This window comes from Lepisma saccharinum, chromosome 13 (genome assembly GCF_977018435.1).
Source record: "Lepisma saccharinum chromosome 13, izLepSacc3.1, whole genome shotgun sequence".
Taxonomy (NCBI): Eukaryota; Metazoa; Arthropoda; class Insecta; order Zygentoma; family Lepismatidae; genus Lepisma; species Lepisma saccharinum.
Window position 1 is genome coordinate 2394459 of NC_139241.1, and position 15711 is coordinate 2410169.

At 36.7% G+C, this 15711-nt stretch overlaps 1 protein-coding gene across 2 annotated transcripts in view; it reads right to left on the reverse strand.

The window, feature by feature from the left end:
• Positions 1-731: 731 nt before the first annotated feature.
• NAT1 (N-acetyltransferase 1) overlaps positions 732-15711 on the reverse strand; it is a 59173-nt gene continuing 44193 nt past the window's right edge. For both annotated transcript variants that reach the window (XM_083133782.1, XM_083133783.1), the window contains 7 exons: positions 13982-14134; positions 12288-12448; positions 8774-8905; positions 7061-7180; positions 6304-6490; positions 5081-5202; positions 732-948 (listed from right to left, as the gene is read on the reverse strand). In XM_083133782.1, the coding sequence (XP_082989908.1) occupies positions 883-948; positions 5081-5202; positions 6304-6490; positions 7061-7180; positions 8774-8905; positions 12288-12448; positions 13982-14134 (941 nt within the window). In that variant the 3' untranslated portion in view covers positions 732-882. The remainder of the gene's footprint in view (positions 949-5080; positions 5203-6303; positions 6491-7060; positions 7181-8773; positions 8906-12287; positions 12449-13981; positions 14135-15711) is intronic.

Consider the following 15711-nt stretch of genomic DNA (forward strand, 5'->3'; position numbering starts at 1 on the left):
TTCATGGCGAAGTTTAGTGGTTTATAGCAGGGATGCTATTACAAGATATAAACTTAATAGTAATAATAAAAAGGTCATACCACCTCTCTCCTCTTTTTAAATAATCATCTACGTACGGTAACTAAGTTACAAGGAAAAAAGTACAAGGAGATTACTCACACAACAACTTCAATAAATACCAACCCACAGACATACATTATATTGGTCAAAAAAGAGAGACTGCACCACAATGGCAGGAATGCAGTCAGTTTCTGTTGCGGCAGCCAGGCCAGTGACTACGCCATATACCCTAGACACCCAGGAGATCTCGCTTACAAAAAACAAACTAAAAGAACAAAGTTCTCACAAAAGTGGACCAATATCATTAACGATTGCGTACCACCCACAGTGCTTGGGTTATTACTCGCACAGATCTTTCAATGATTACTCTGCATGCACCAGAGTGTAAATTATTAAGAAATAAAAAAAGTTCATTATACGTGTATATATATAATGTATATTTTTTTAGTTTCTGATTTTACCCTTTTTTTGAGCATTTTTCTTTTTTTTTTCTCTTTTGCCTTTAAAAAGGTGCTCAGTACACCAATTGTGTGATCTTGATAACAAAATTACACTATAAAATTCCTTAAAAACTCACTTCTCGGTAGTGACAACTTGATAAAAACAATACTTGTAGTATGCTGCTTGGTGTTTTTCTTTCTACATTCTGTATTTTGCTCAGTTTTCGAATCTTTTTATTTACTTTTTTTTAGTAGTTAACAGTTAACTGTCTTAGTCAGTATTAAACATCATGCAAAAGTTATCTTTTGATTTTTGGCAACGGAGTGCCACTTTGTGAATAGTTCTTGGAAATACTGCGTTCTGCCTACGTCTATCAAGAGCTCAGTTATCACCTTCATCTTCCTCTTCGGATTCTGCTTCGGCCAGCCAGACTAACCAGTGGTTCACCTGGAACGAAAGGAATTCATCAACAAAAATCCTGGTCTTTTCCATAAAGAAATGTAATCTTCATTAATGATATAGTGCATTTCATGGTAGTAGTGTCCGTGCAGCGGCAGCTAAAGTGCCGGCTAGTGAGAACACATCTGCTGGCATTTAAACCCACATTAGTAAACTGACCTTGGCACTGGGTGAGTCAGTGCTTCAGTATCCAGATAGCTGGTGTCCAGTTTTCACGTGTTCGTTAAGGATGTTGTTTTTTTTAATTTACATATTAATGGTGCTTTTCTGCAGTCTAATAATGCCACGCTAGACGTTCAATTTAAAACAACGAATTTTTATCTACGACCTTAATGTCACTAAGAATTCTTGTCGAGAAGTTAAAAGGCATTTTGCAGCAGAATTCCCAGATGATTCTGTTACACACAGACAGTGTTCGAAAACTTGGATCAAATTTAGGGAATCAGGCTGTTCTTAGTACGAAGCGAAGGGTGAAAAGGCGTGTGCTACAGAGGAGAAACTAGACATTGAAGTACAATTGGAACTCCTCAAAAATCCCCCCGGCGCATTGCACAAGAAACAGATATTTGCATGATGTCCGTGTGGCAAGCTGCTAAGCTTTTACACCTGAGTTGTACATTAGCAGAATTGAAAGTAAATATCACGATAGAGATTGAAGCATTACGTGTTGGTGAAAATTTCCTTTGAAAATACCATAAATGCATGGAAGCAGAAGGACATGTCCAACACATTTTGTAACAAGGTACGTGCTCATTAATTGTAACTGTCAATATAATTACATGCGTTTATTTTACTGCTCGCGAATGTTGCATCCAGTTTGCCAGCAGATGTGTTTGTTTTTAAAATTGTTGCTCATTACTTTCAGTACAATCCTCTTATATACCGAGCAGATGCCACTTTGAACTGAAAATCACACTGACACCAAAACCCCTTACGTATTCCCAGAGACACAGATGCCTTACATCGTAACGACTAAAAGTTGTTCAGTACAGGGTGAGGCAGAAAGTCTAATTTTTAAAAATTGGATTGGATTGGATTTTTAAGTCCACTTTATGCACAGTAAGGCTAATCGGGACTGGCCCTACAGTTTAAAGTGGAATCCGAACCACTATGTGCCTCCACCGGGTATCGAACCCGGTACCCCTTGATTACAAGGCAACGACGTTACCACTGCGCCATCGGGGAGGCCCTGATTTTTAAAAAGATAAACAAATAAAAAGTGTCTTTATTCATGTGCTAGCCTATTTACACCACCATAATTGTAGAGAAAATAAAATCCTACAAATGGCGGCCATTTCAATGTTTCAACAATGAAAACGCGGTGCCTCATGTTCCACGGCTCCATGGTGACTGAAATGGCAGCTAGCAGGGAGTGGAATCTCCAGCACGTAACAATCCTGAAGTTTTTCCTTTCTACAGAAAAGAGAAGTTTCAGCCAGTCTCCAGCATTGTGTGGACCAAAATGGATGCCATTTGCAACATGGTGCCGCATCTAATGTTGGTGCCTTTTTTTCTTTCTTTCTTTTTTTCAATATGGCTGTAAGGGTAGCACATGAAGAAAGACAAACTTCTTATTTACTGTGATATATCACTTTAACCCTTTCCGGGCAAGTGGTAACAATGAAACCATCAATTTGTTCTTTCTTGCCTGATGGCCAAGTGATTTCATACTGCATCAAGCAACATCTACTGATCATTGGTGCCCAGTCGTAGAAATTTTGTACTAATATGCTCTGTTGTGCCTGGAAGCAAGTCTGGGTTTGCATTGTAGAAAACAGTGTTACAACTACATGCTGTTTGAAAGCATTATGTGTGTGGATTTGCATATTAGCTTTTATTTGAAAGCAATTTTGGGTCTTGAAATGCACAAAACTTGTACAGAATGCCAGGAGTCACTAATGTGCTGTTCACAGTTGATGTATACGAGACATTTTGAAATCTTAGCTGTTACAATGAGTGGTTTCAATTTGAAACCAGCGAGTAATAATGGAAGTGTGGCTCCTGACAAGTCTTTCAAAACTAATTTTTGTTTGAAAGTATCGAAGAAAAGGTGCCCTCTGAGGCCCAAATAAAGAAAATATGGAAATAAAAACTTGTTTTATTGATTTAAGTACACACATTGACACTACAAAAGATTATGATGTTACAAGTAACATAAATGTGTATGTATAAATACGGAGGTACTCACTTTATCCGCGAAACTGTTTCTTCTTCTTTGTTCTATTAATTTCAGTGGCCACTGCCACCATCCTCTTTGGAACTCTCTGTACACACGAAATGAACCTATTGCTTTAATGTTGTAGCTTTGGGCTATAACCCCCAAAACCCCCCTTGGGCACACAAAAGCTACATTAAAGCAATAGGTTCATTTCGCGAGTACAGGTAGTTCCAAAGAGGATGGTGGCAGTGGCCACTGAAATTAATAGAACAAAGAAGAAGAAACAGTTTCGCGGATAAAGTGAGGACTATTTTCTCCATATTTATATACTACCACATCTCATTTCCCAATTATGAATAAATGTGTTTGGATTGGATTGATTTGGTGTTTTAAGTCCACTTTGTGCACAGAAAGGCTAATCGGGACTGGACCTACAGTTTAGTGGGATCCGAAGCACTATGTGGCTCCACCGGGAATCGAACCCGGGACCCCTTCATTACAAGATGACATGCTACCACTGCACCATCGGGGAGACCTGAATAAATGTGTATTATACGGTGTTCCATGGGATGGTTTCAATAAGGATCCACAGAGCTTCAACACAATTTTAAGTCTGATGGTGCACATTGAAACAATATTTTTCTAGACATTTTCAATATGTAGGCCTCAAATGATTAAAAATAATCAGGTTATCTGCTCTACCCTGTATTATTGGGTGAGTATACCACTAACCATATCCCAATTTACCAGTTTTCCTTTAAAGTATTAAGAAATTACATGAAAACATTAAAAAAAACTTATGACATCACACAATACAGTTTCTTTATACAATATTTATTGCAAACAGAGGTTTTTATGACTTTCAGGTTCTGCGAGAAATTCTCCCAGCATTTTCGTGGCATCAAAGCATGATGATAAATTAACAATGAGGAACAACAATCTGTTCAAACTTAATTTTAAATACAGTAAAAAAGTAGGTTCACATATTAAAACTTAAAATCAGCACCAGAAAGTATTCAAATTATGTCCCTGATACTTTTCCGGAGGTTAGGAATGTTCCATGTGTAAAACTACAGTAACACAATTTCAAACTGTAAATTTTCTGGAAATTATGCATAAGTTTCATTCTTTTGGCAACAGCAGGGAGAAATGGATTTTGTGATTATCTTATGTGAAATTATGAATAATGGAAAGCAAAACTGCTAAGATTGTGACTGTCCATGGACCCTTGATTATCAAGTTCTCTAGCCCACTATATATGCACCACTTTCACTTTTAACCATTTCAAAGCAAACACAAAGCATATACATTCCATACACCTTTTGCACAACAGCACTTTGCAGATGGTGTACGTATAAGCCATCCAGACTTCACGAGTACATAAGAGGGGTTAGGTGGGAGAACAGCCACAGGCTGAACCTCGCCCTTTAATAAAGAAAATTTGAATTGAAGAGTTATTTTGTTCCATTCAATGCAAGATGTACAAAAATACAGTGTGTTCGAAAAGTCCCCGCACTCTTTGTCAGCAACGGCTTTTATGCGGCATAGCAAATCGCTTTGTTGGAACCACATTTTGAGTTACAGTAATGTGGAATATGTGTGGAGAAATTGAGAAGTCTATTTCCCGATGATCTGGCACCAGGTAAAAGCACAGTGTATGACTGAAATTTAGTTTCAACATTCTTTTTGTGTATTTCAATGCACGGAGGGTGTTTTGCAGTCTTGTCAGTGTGTTGTTCCTGACCTCCGAGATTGCAGTATTACTAACATTTAATTTACAAATTATTTTTTGTTTATATCAAGATATAGTTAACAAATGTATGTATCCATTACCTTGACAGGTTCTATTAAATTATAAGCATAAAATTCTCAAACTTTGAGCACAGGGACTTTCGATACACTTTGTGTGTTTGAATTTTGAGTCCCATTGGGAAGCTACAGAAGGTTTTGCCTAACACTTACTTGAAAGAGAGCTTTTCCTTTCCCTGGGTAATCATCCGTAACGTCCTCTTTCCATTTCAAGAACGCCTCCTCTTCTACAACTTCCAAATCATAGAGATTTACAAACCAGCGCAATAGCATACCTGAAAAACAAAGCAGTGATAATTTGTTCCAGAAGGAAGATTAAGAACAACTCTGTACTCTGCAAATAGGACAAGATGGCCCACTCTAGGACCATGATAAAATTCAAGGGTACAAGCAATGTTTTTTGTACTTCCATCTCGCCTCTCACCAACCACACACACAAATATATGAACAATGCAAAGGGTCTATTGAGATTCCAATGTATCCAAAAATTCTAATTACATTAAATTAAATTAAATGGTATATAAATTTTAAATATTGAATTTAAGGTGCCGAGTTTACATTTGCCATTTCACATGATCATACTACAAATATATATCTACAAATAAAAGTCACGGGATGTACTAATCTACGAAAATTGTTAATTGTATAAGAATTTCAAATTTACCTAATCAACTTCAAGATCTCTTATCTTGCAATAACCTTTCTTGCCTGTCAGACTGTTCTGCAAAACCCGCTCACAAAGCAAACGTGTTGCGAGAATTCTGTTTCATTTTCCATTCGGCTATCTATTCTTTCCCTTTGCTTCCTAAAAGGGAGCAAACTAAAACTGCAAATCTTTTCTCAGGGAATTAATAAACATGTATAAATTGAATGGGACTTGGGATTAATAAAAGTTGGAATTTTTCACTAGTACGGAGGACAATTCAAGCCGAAATCACACCTAATTCCTGGAGCAAATAATTGATGCATGATTCCCAGCAAGTACCCACGCTGTACAACTCCAGTTTCTTGCAAAGCTGAAGTGCGATGCCCTTTGGTTTCTTCGTTAACATTCTTACATCCATTTGGTAACTGTGCCAAGACAAGACTCTTTTAGTCTTTTTTAAAAAGTTGCTATAACATCTCATTGTGTGCGAACTTGCTATTAGTTCACTCTGAGTGGAAACTCAAAAGTACCAACAATATGAGCATGCACGTTTCATTTCTTGACACACAGTAACTTTCACTACAGCCATATTTTTCACAACATAATGCAAAATTATAAAATATATAATATTATGTTTAGATCCCATCCCTAAAATACATTCAAAATGCTACTTGTAAAAATCCAACTGTCTAAAACGATGCAATAAAGAATAAGAATGTCTAGGACTAACCTTTAGGAAACTGCAACGAGTAGAGGTACACTTGTAGTGCATATACTGCAATAACCTGCAGATCTATGTAGTCGTGAAGAAATGCCTGAAGTACAGGTTTAAATTTTTCCAACAGCATTTTTTCCTTCTCCTGCAATGCTTTGTCAGATGGATTGTTTGGGTCTACACCCTCCGAGAGCGTAGTCTCCTGCAGAAGATAAGATAAAAGTAAGGGCTTCTCTTAATCAAATGCTTATGATTATAAAGCTACTCTGGGCACTGATACACGTACCTGGTAACGTAAAATCATATTTTAATCAGCTACCGAAAATAAAGTGGACTCTTCTATCGGGACAGTTTCATAAAAACAAAATTCCATGTTTTATAGATCAAGTCATTAGGCAATTCATGTATTTACACATGCGAGTAAAAAAAGTCATTGCATTTCAGTTAAATATCACACTTAGAATTGCACTTTACCAAGAGTAATAACGAGAAGTGAAACTGAACCGAAATTCACTTACATAGGGACATTAATTAGGGGTTGAGCTTTTACATAATACTGGACACAAATTGAATTAACGGTACACAAAGAATTCCTTTTGATAAAAAATCACAATTATAGCTTTCAAGTGGCTATCTTAATTATTCCATGTAAGAGAATAAAAATTTTGTAATTTTAATTTTTATGCCTAAAGCAGAAAAATGTTGGGTGTTCACACTATTATTGTTTTCTAAGCACAAAATGTGTACTCTTTATGAAAGTTTCATAACTCACCTGGGTAATGTATTTTACAATTACAGTCATCAGCGCATTGATAAATCCTGGTGCTGTGTAATGTGAAGGATCTAAATTGTCCTTTATCCATTTGTAGAATGGCGTAGGATTTGGATCCGCCTGAAAAAACACACACATTGATGTTAGTGCCAACGGACATAGATACATGTAGAGAAAAAAGTTATTTTAAAGCAAGGGCACGTGAACAAAGTCTATATAATAATTGCTAACATGCATCCAAACTAATGCTCAAATTTTATGTTTATCTTGCCATTTTAAAATGCATCCACCGCAGTCTACCCCTTTCACCACATGCAGGTGCTGATGAACATAATGGATTGTAGGAATTGTGGGTAAAGGTCGTCACCTATAATGATGTCATGATTATTGTTGCGATTCACTTTTTTGAAAAGTTATAAAGGAGTGGCCTGTAATTACTAAATACATGTCAAGTTCTTTACATAATACAACATGTCAAGTTCTTTACATTCAATAGACCATGAATTTCTCGAGTTTGAACTATTTCTGTTACCAAAGATAACAATTACTTGAAAAGACAGAAAAACAATGGAAAAAGGAACACGTGATGTAAATATTGCTTCGGAAGAGTGGCTCATTGCCTCTGCAGGCCTACAAAGTTTTATGCTTCTGCTTGCATTTGCATGACCTGCAGCTTAAATCATGTAGCAGAAGTCACGAGGAACACTTGCTGTGGCACAGAAGATGAGACTATAACATCTTGATTTTCATTGCCCTTTTGAAACAAGACTGATGAAGAAAAAAAACAGCAGTGATGTGAGCCATGGTAGCTCAAGTCATCTGACTACGATGCAAGAGACCCCGGGTTCGATCCCCAGTGGGAGAGAATCTGGATTTTTTCACACCTGTTCAAGCAGCTCGGCACCCACTTAGTGTCGTATAAGTGGGTACCTGGAGGAAACTCTGGGACCTAAAGGCAGCCAGGGGTACGGTGCTGATTACATCACCATCTTCGGCAGTGTTCAAGAAAGTGTGGAACTCTAACTCCACACCCCAAACATGCCTTCATGCCAAGGTGCAAAGCACAGGGGAGCATATTTTGGCAAGCTTTTGTGTGTGATGTGAGTTGATGATGTCATAGTGATGCTTTCACCACTGAAATGCAATAACAGTATGAATGTGCTAAAAATTGGGCAAGAGAAAGTGCTGCCACCTATACTTCGTGTCAGCCAGGCAGCCATATTGAATAAGACAGACGGTCATCAGCCTGAGATGGAGTAGGAAGAAGTGATAGGACACACTGGATTGTCTTTTTACCTTCCATTTGTAAACTTTTTTTCAAACCAACTTTTACATGTTTTAAACTTTGATTATTCTTGCCATAACTCCCAAAGAAGCTACATGATGTGGCAAAATCTTAACTAAAAGCTAAGTACATGCCTAAACTGCACTTTAGCTATTTAGTGAAACACTAATATTAAAAATGCAACATTATTCCACAAAAAAAGGAATAAGAAAATTGAATAATGTAGAGAAATAAATTTAATGGTTCATGATAAAAAGTATGATAGTGAGAATTTCTCCTTAAGACTATTTGATATAATTTGGGATAAATGTAATTTAACCATATTGAGAATCGACAAGTACCAATAAAATGGGAGAGGATAAAGAAGTGAAATTTTGGAAATGAAAGAACTCTGTAAAGATGATGAATGACAACGTTCATTCACTCACTTGTAACTGTTTCCATAATTCAGCCTGGATTCTAAGTAATGGGAATAAGAAATTCAGTCCTCTGTCCTCCAAAATTAAAGCTAGTTGCTCCTTCGTACGATCCATTTCGGGAAGCATGCTCAGAAGATTCACCTGGGAACAAACAAGAAAATCCTTAGCACAACCTCGCAAAATTGTTAACATTAGCAGATATAGAACACAAAACACTGATCACGCTACTTATTAACATGATTAACACTACACAGTACCAGCATGGTTTTACGGCCAGGCAATCACATCCACTAACATATTGAGGGCACAAGAAACAGTTTTCATGTTCAGCCAGATGCCAGGACCTGAAACTGCTGATCCTCCACAGACCTTTCCCCACGGCAAGCTGGGGACAGAGAGATAGAGGTAGGTCTGTAAGCTGGATGGTTGTAGGGGGAGAAAACCAACCTTTAGCATTACACTTATGGGAGTACTCTTTTACTTGGTCTCTTAGGAATATAAAACGTCCGATGACATCGAAAAACACATGGAGGGGAACGGGACAGGCTGAAGGTTTTGTTTGTGTTAGGAAAAGTCAAAACTTCCATTTCATTAACAGTGACTTAAAGCGCTAAAATAATTGCAACTCATCATTTACAGATTGTATCTAGCTTAACAAAACTTTCACTCTTTGCCTTAATGAATGTATGAAAACAGGTAGGAATGGGATTTACTTTCAGAGGCGAGGCATCCGGTCATCAGGAGATGCAGTGATGACAAAGCAAAATTTGCTATTTAAATATTTTAAAGTAAAAAATAAGTCAGAATATTCACATATTTGAGCGCATCGAAAGGAGAGCCCAGTCCCATCCTGTGCCCAACTGTCCACTACATTTCCTGTCGAGTGCAATGGTGTCAGGCAGGCCAGGTCATCACAGCAGGTGTGCGAATCCAAGGCCCTTTGCTGCTTCCCCCTTCAAGCTTCAAAATGCAGCAGTACCTTGAAATGACTTTAGCTCAGAGACTATTTGCCCTGGAGATATGAACTACAGTCCGGCCAAGGAAGACGAAACTACCTGGAAAGGACGATTCCAAACGCAAGAGGGGAAGCAGGGAGAAGCACTCGCTGAACTATCCTGTCGTATTTAGTTTGTGTGGGTTTGCTTGTTGCGTTTATTACCGCTTTCTGTGGTGTGTTTGTGATGACTCTTTCAATTGGCAACAAACCGTTTCGAAGTAGAGTGAGGAAAATTGGGACTTTTGGCCGCTGTTGCACATTCTACAAAACACCCTCGTTTTGCTAGAAAATGTCAAGGCCATTCAGTTACAACATTTATACTTATAATACTATATACAACAATATTATTATTATTAAATACTATCCTGATTAATGTTGTGTACATTTGTGCTAATTACGATATTTACTAAGAAGATCAATTTAATTGAATGATCTAAAATAAAGCTACTGGTTTACAAACAAGTTTATCTACTAATGTGACGATATGGACACTTTCCTGATATGTTCTGTTTGCTGATATAGTATATGACTGGCTTACCTAACCCTTACATAATTCGTAAACATCTCTGTATGTATTCTGGCGGCGATGTTACTACGTTGAAACTTCATTTTTTCACGATTTTCAAGGAACCCGCTTCCTGTCCAAAGCTCCGTCACCCCTATTTAGCCACTGAACGCGTCCGGTTGGCGCATGCGCACTTCCGTCCATGGTCTCGGCTAAGGCAGCCAGACAGTATATACCGTTGTATGCAGAATGAATCACAGATTCAGACGATATATAATTTATGCACATTCGGCGTATATATGGAGGGGGAAAGGGGGGAAATCCCCTGAAAATACTTTTTAAAAAAAAATGGGGTTTATAACCGCACCATTCATTTGTGCATACCCTGTATATGTGCAGTTATTTATTAATTATAATAATTACAAAAATTACTATCATTAATAAAAAATAATTATTGCAAGAGTGCCTCACATATATTTTATCATTCACAAACCTCGGTAAGTTCAAGTGAAATAGGTAAGCTCTAATTGGTAAAAAGCCAAAATTTGTTTTTTCCCCCCATAAACAGTCCATTCAAAAAAGCCGGCTTTTTTTGCAACTCTAGTAATAAGTGTAGTTTTTAAATCAAATTTAGGATTATATTCACAATTTTAAAACCAAAATGTATTTTTATATAGCACTTTTCATCAGATTTTTCACCGCTATAACCTATCAATGGGACATGAAGTAATCAAGTTGCAATTTTTAATGTCTATGGAGAAAAATTCATGCAGAATTCCCGGATTTCAAAAAAATCACTGAGTAGCCACCCTGCTGATTATATTCCAACAGATGCCAATGGTTTTGATTGAGGCCTACTCAAAGTAATGGGCCTTCATGGCAAACAGGAATAAAGTCATCAGTAAAATAAGCACTTGAAGCCTGACAATATTTTCAAACACTTAAAAGCAGGTTTTAACACATTGGGGTCTCACGACGGGCATAGGCCGCAGTGCACTTAAAGTCAATGTGGACGAACAACAAGCATAGCTAGTCCTGCGGTATGCAATCGCTTTGCCGATTGAACGATGGGCTATGCTCGTACTTCGTCTCATGAGCCTGTTCATTCAAGCCCCTCTGTTGAAATTCCGACCGCTAGGTGACACATGTGCTATTTTTATCTCGCACCTGCGACTGTTTGTTGTCGCATTGATGTACTGTGCATTGTTTAGAATGGCGTCCTTAGATCCAGACTGTATATCGGAAATTCTGCATGAGGATTCTGCCTTAGAGTTTGAAGTTAGCGATGATTTTGATGATGCAGATGAATTTGAAGATTTGGAAGGTAGGTTATATTAATAATATATTCATAATAATTAATTGTTGATAATATAAACAGTGTTGCAAACTCCAGTATTTTATGAATAAAGTGAGAAGAGATAATTATTCATCTTGCCTCTTGCTTGATTCTCCTACATGCACTAATGTATTTTTAGTTTTCCATTTATTATTTTGTATAGTGTATGTCAAATGAAAATTTATTTAATTTAATTAGTTTATTTATTTATTTGTTTAATTTTTACAGATGACTCAGAACCAACTGATACATCGTCTGGTCCTGTCCTGCAGAAACTTTTTCATACAAAAGATAATTACTTGTAATTTGTAATTATTTTTTGTTATGTACACATAAGAAGAATTCTTATGCAAGATTCAAAAGATGTATTGATAGAGTATGTAGTTAATTATTGAAATTTCCAGATTACGAACTTAAAATATCTCTATATTAACATTTGTTACAATGTTGTACTTTTTCCTTCTTCACAAAACATTGCTGAAAAAAATAATAAAAAATGTCTGAAAATGAAAAGAAAATTTAACAAATTTTTGTTCATTGAAAAGAGGAAGTTTTGTAGTTTTAAGAAATATGTGGTAAAGAAAAACAAATTAAAAATATTTTTTTAATGATTTTTTGAAAAACAACCTAAACCGCAGACTGTATTGTGAGGCCAGACCCGAATGTGTTAACAGAAAAGACTCACCTTGCTTTCGTTAAAGAGTTTAAGCAGCTTTGTCTTCCCTTGTGCCTTGTGTAGTTGCTGTAATGTTAGTAGGAAAAGGGGGTAGTGTGTCCCATTCTCCATTGGTTCTGCCATTTCTGCTACTGTTGAAAGTTCCTCTGCAATTGCATTGGCTGCAAATACTGGAACGAAAGAAAGGCCATTGTAATGTCAACAACCTGCCAATTTAAAATATGCTGTTGAAACACTACTGCATTATCTGTAAAGAACTATTTTGAGCAGATGAGTAACACTAGCTTTCATATATGATGTACAGTCATGGAAAAAAGTACTTCCCCCATATAACCTTAATTTCAGTAGGCTTATGGGGGAAGTATTTCTTTCCACGACTGTACATGCATACACCTAGAACATAATATTGTTTTCAAAAAGAGCATGGAAAAAATGCTTGAATAATATAGTAAGTAACCTTAAAAGCCTTAATATGAGGAAAATGCAAACTACAGGAAAGTTCTTGAGTATTTTGCTCTATTGGAAGCATGAAGATTTAAAATCTAGGTTCTGCGTTATCATACTTGGACAATTCTGTGCTTGAAAAATAAATGTACTATATTTACGCATGTATAATGTGCACATTTTCCAAAAATTTACATAAAAAAATTACTAGTGTTATACATTATATATAACTGACAGCCACATGAATCCATGTGTAAATGGATATATCCCATGATTTTTCACCTTATGTCGGAACAATTAGCATCACAGTGCACACCTCCAACACATGAGAATCGTAACATCAGTTATTTATGCAACAAAAGTTTTGCATTACCAATCAAAGTGGCATGTTTATTGCAGATACCAGGTGCTGTGACATGGGAGCATGAACTTCGGTATTTTGTCACATGAGATAAAGTAACTTCTTTAAAAATCTTTCCCAAAGTATGAAACTGTCGCAAACCAGCACCGGCAATGTAACCAACAAAAGAGGAAGAAAAGTGTGCTAAAATGAATTATTTTTTTTGGATGGGGAGGGAGGGGTTGGCACAGCAATCACACAAGTATCTGAAGTAAATTGCAGTGATCGGCATTGGTACAAATAATGTTGAATAGCTAGGGGCATGCATATTTAGTTTTTGACGAAAAAACGAAATTTGAAGAAAACACATTGTAGTGTTAATTTTTCATGTTTTTGAACGGTGTGAGGTGCATTTTGTGACCATATTTTGTCATGAAATAATGCGAAATGAACTGCAAAAAGCGAAATTAACTCAAACACGAAATTCAGGGTTTATTCACCAACGCAACACCTTCCGAGGTCTGAATTATCCTGAGAGTTATGCAATTCCTGGAAAATTGATTAATTCTGCTGTTAATATTGGAGAAGCAAAAATGGACTCTTTTACACAGAAATAAACTTAATACTCTGATAACTACATAAATGTCCTATTAGAAGTGAAATGTTAATTCTGTGGAATAAGTGTAGTTTTTAAATCAAATTTAGGATTATTTTCGCAATTTTAAAACCAATATGTCTTTTTATATACCACTTTTCATCCATTTTTTCACCGCTATAACACCGATATTTTATTTTATTTACCGCTTTTGAACCCGAAATTGACCCAGTTTTTGTACCGAAATTTTGCCTTTTTATTTACCAAAAATATGTGCCTCTATGAATAGCTAATACGAATAAGCAAGTGACTGCAATACCTTACCAGATATAAAAGACTTTATTCTTGGAATATCCTGCTCCTTCTCCTGCATCTGCCCCAACAACTCTTTGAAGCCTTCCAGGAATTGTGCTGACGTCAACAGACTCTCCTTCTTCAAGCCAGACATTAAATTGGCTGCCATTTCGCGGTCACTTTCTGCAACAGGAAACATTAGGAACGTCTTAATAGGAAGATATTTTTTATAAAAAATATTACTTTCTAACTAGTGAATACACAGCTATTCCCACCAAGTTAAGAAACAGCAAGTCAAAAGAAAATTTAACCCATTCAGCAGTACACACATCATGATGTTCCACTTTGAATTTACTTCTTAGGGAGATTTCACACCGAAGCAACAAGACTCACACTACAAGCAACAAAAGTCACTTGGAAACCTTGAGTAATCAATTTAACCTTCCGACCCTGCAAGCTGCACATATCACTTGTGTGTCTCCCAGACTGGGCTGATTTCTCACTTCCGTGCATCTTGTTGCCTTGCACTGTTGTTTGTGCATGCATGGTAAATTGCTTGCTTTAGACTGAATGGGTCATATTGCCTGTTGCTTTGGTGTGAAATATCTGTGTTCAGACATCTATCCTCCACACTTTGAAACTTCATTCTCCACTTAACTTTGCTTTGAACACGTGCTATATCTTCTTTTATCTAGGCTTGTTCTGTCATCTGTTGCACACATGACGTATCAAAAATATAACACTTAGTGCCATTCTAATAGTTATGATAATTACAATAAAATAACACTTTAAATCCAATTTTTTTAATGCAAAAACTCTCTACAGGAGCGTCAGTTGAAATGCAGAATCTTACTGCTTAATAGGTCAAAATATCTGATCAATTTGCCAGACATATTTTCTCCCATGTCACACTTCCAATTCTAGATTTTTAATTTTAATTGCTACATTGGAATATTGGTGGGCTTACATGTCTTTCAACCGAAATAAATTTCCAGGAATTTATACTATAAAGGAAACAAGAGTGAATCTACATGTTGAATATAGGGATGAGTTAATGCTTCAGTATATGAAAGTACTGCAATTTATTCAATGGTGCCAGCCGATTCTTTCCTGGAGTTTGCTATTGCAGGGAGTACACAAAAATTGCACTTTTGCAGTATAAAGCCTGGAAATTATGCAAACTCCAAAGCTTTCATTTATTTTGCACCAGTATTGAGTGAGAAAAATGAATTTTGTCAATAAATGCGAAGTATTTTGATATTCTGATGTAAATCTGGAATATTTTAAAGTAAAACTTTGCTACATAATCTTTAAGAACATTCTGGATAATTTTTAATTTAGCAAATTGTCAAGTGTAAGTGAATATGCACTGATGTTGGTGTCAATTCAGTCCAGCTGAATGTATCAATTTTAACATCTGAAGGTGCGGTTTCGTTTGTGCGATTGTTGCATGCGATGACTGCACACACACACACACACACACGTAAAATGGAATTCACCATAAGTGGTTTCGTTTGTGCGTCGATCGCTAGAGAACGCATGCGGCTGCTGCAACGACTCCTCTGGGAGCAGTCAGCCTGCAGCGATCGCTTACGTTCCAGTAGGTTCTAGTGTTCCTCGATTGCTCAACTTATGTTTATTTCTTGGAAGAATGAGTTTTAGCAAAGAGGATGATTCAAAACTCTTAGAACTTGATGGTTGCAGTTCAACAGGGATTATGCGATCCCTCTCAGAAATACTGTAAAGATGTGGTGCTGAGG